Source organism: Gordionus sp. m RMFG-2023, chromosome 1 (genome assembly GCF_954871325.1).
Source record: "Gordionus sp. m RMFG-2023 chromosome 1, tfGorSpeb1-WG-v2, whole genome shotgun sequence".
Taxonomy (NCBI): Eukaryota; Metazoa; Nematomorpha; class Gordioida; order Chordodea; family Parachordodidae; genus Gordionus; species Gordionus sp. m RMFG-2023.
Genome location: NC_088775.1, coordinates 83,463,546 through 83,466,038, shown reverse-complemented (window position 1 = coordinate 83,466,038; position 2,493 = coordinate 83,463,546). Strand labels below are relative to the sequence as shown.

General features: G+C 23.7%; 1 protein-coding gene across 1 annotated transcript; it reads right to left on the bottom strand.

Annotated features, from left to right (window-relative positions):
- Positions 1 to 742: 742 nt before the first annotated feature.
- Positions 743 to 1,381, bottom strand: LOC135930837 (zinc finger MYM-type protein 1-like). The gene has a single exon (XM_065467624.1). The coding sequence runs from the start codon at positions 1,379 to 1,381 to the stop codon at positions 743 to 745; it is 639 nt and encodes a 212-aa protein (XP_065323696.1).
- Positions 1,382 to 2,493: the final 1,112 nt, after the last annotated feature.

Sequence of the window (2,493 nt, the reverse complement as noted above, 5' to 3'; positions counted from 1 at the left end):
TCTTTCTAAATTCATCGTCAAGAAACACTACCTTTAATTCGGTTTCCAGCTTAGTCGAAAAATTGAGAATAAGTGTCATTTAAATTGTCTAATAAATATTTTGGGAAATTTTGATTAAATATTTGAAATTTACTAATATCTAACAATTCGACGAATTTGATATTTTTTAATGTATCAAATTGAAAATCAATTTCATTGATTATAGTATCTATTATTTTAATTATCAAATTTTTATAAAATTCTCTTGTATTAGGCAATCCTACGTTTTTTATCTAAATTGTCTTCAATATTTTCCTTTATTACATTTAAATTTCTCCAAAAAACATCAAAGTTTTCTATGTTAGATTTAACTGAATTTCTGAAATCGTTAATACTTTTAAGACAATATGATACATCGTTAATTTTAGCTTGAAGTATATCAAATAATAAATCAGATTCTGGAAAAACTTCTTGAAAAAAATATAACAAAATTAGAAAATTTGCAATATATTTAAATAGCCACAAGATGTTATTAGAACATCATTATCTCAAACAATATCAGATTCTTCATCAATCATACTTTAAAAAAACGACTAGATCCTTCAAATAATTTAAAACTGTTTGAACCAGCCGACCATTGTATTCCCATCTTGTTGGGGCTACTCGTTGTTATCTTTTTTTAACATATTTATCAAATTCTGCTGTACGCTTAGATGATGTACTAAAAAAACTGGCTAAATCAGATAAAGTTGCAAAAAAAACCTTACATTTGGGCAAAACAATGAATATAAAGTGCAGAAGGATTGACGTCTCTAATTTTTGCTTGCAGTCCATGTGAATTACCTGAAATAACAGCTGCGCCATCGTAACTTTGACCTAACAATTTTTTCATAATTTTCTTATCATTCAAAAATTTAATGACAAATTTTGATAAAGAATTAGCATCACGATGCATTGCAACATCAAAGAATTCAATAAATTTTTCATATAATGTCCCGTTATTTAAAACATATCGAAGAACTACAGCCAGTTGGGATTTATTATTTATATCAATTGTTTCATCTAATATTATTGTTATAAATTCCGTTTCTTCCAATTCATATAATATTTTTTGGTGTAAGACATATGAAATGGAATTAATTAAATCATTTTGGATATCACTTGATAGTCCAATAAAAGTTGTACTATTTTCTAAATGATGTTTTAATAGCAAATTTTCTTCCGCGAGCAAATAAATTAATTCAATATAATTTCCACTATTTACTGAATTAGGTGATTCATCATCACCACGGAATGCCAGCTGCTGAACTCCAAGAAAACATATAGAATTGATTAAAATTTTCAATATTTCTCTATTTGATTTAACTTTAGAATTATGCTGTTCGATTGATATTTTGCGCATCGAATATATTTTCAATACGAATTTCGCCAAATGTTTTTAATTGAATCATCGACTGCAAATGAGCTGTTGATTCTTCATGTCGATTGACTGCCTTTGAAAAATTATTCATATCCGAAAATCCTCTATCATTCCAAACATATTTTTCCTTTGGGAATAATAAGCATGACCAACAATATAGAGAATTAGAAAAATCACATCCAGTGAGCCATTCATATTTATCATATTTATCGATAGAAAAATTACGAATGCAAGATTTTATTTCTTTTTTAAATTTCTTAAAATTGGCTTTGGTCTTCATTTTTCAATAATTAATTTTTTGGTATCAAAATTTCTTGAGCTAAATGATAATATTAATAAATTTTCAATAATACAATTACAATTATTAAACATTAATTTAAAGAAAAAATTTTTTTTTTTAAAAAAGTAAGAAAAAAAATTTAATATAAAAAATTTATTTTTCTTTTATAAAAGAATAAGCAATTTTTTATTTGCTTCCCCAATGCTTATTTTTTAATCGTAAAATTAAACAATATCATAACATGATTTTCTATTTATTTATTGAAAAAATAAGCAATATTAGATTTGCTTCCCTCTTGTATATTTTTTTTAACGTAATAAAAAAATTACACCAAAAAATATCGTATGAATCATGATTTATCAGTATATTTATTATAGGAAAATAAGCAAAATTAAATTTGCTTCCATCATTTTTTATAGTAAATATAATAGTAAATTTTTTTACGTAGTAAAAATAATAGTAAATTTTTGAACGTATAACGTAAATTTTTTATCGTAATAATAATTTTATATCTCTTTAACGTTAAATTATTTAAGGAAGTAATTTTTTTTTTTAGCATAGTATAAAGATTATATTAAGTTTATCTAAGAATTTTGTAAAAAAAATTTCAAGGGAAGCAATGCTTCCTTTGCTTCTATGGATGCTTTGTCCCTGAAATATAATTAATCAGTGAAATGCATCGCTTTATCTTTTTGTTTAAAATGATTATAAATAACATAAAGGTTTCATATATATATATATAATTATCATTTTTAGTGGATTCTTATAGTTTAAAAAATATATATTAAATAAAATATTGTTCAAAGTAGGATTA

Bases quoted from the DNA above. Each gene is read 5' to 3' on its own strand.
- LOC135930837 (XM_065467624.1), bottom strand. From the start codon at position 1,381: ATGCGCAAAATATCAATCGAACAGCATAATTCTAAAGTTAAATCAAAT.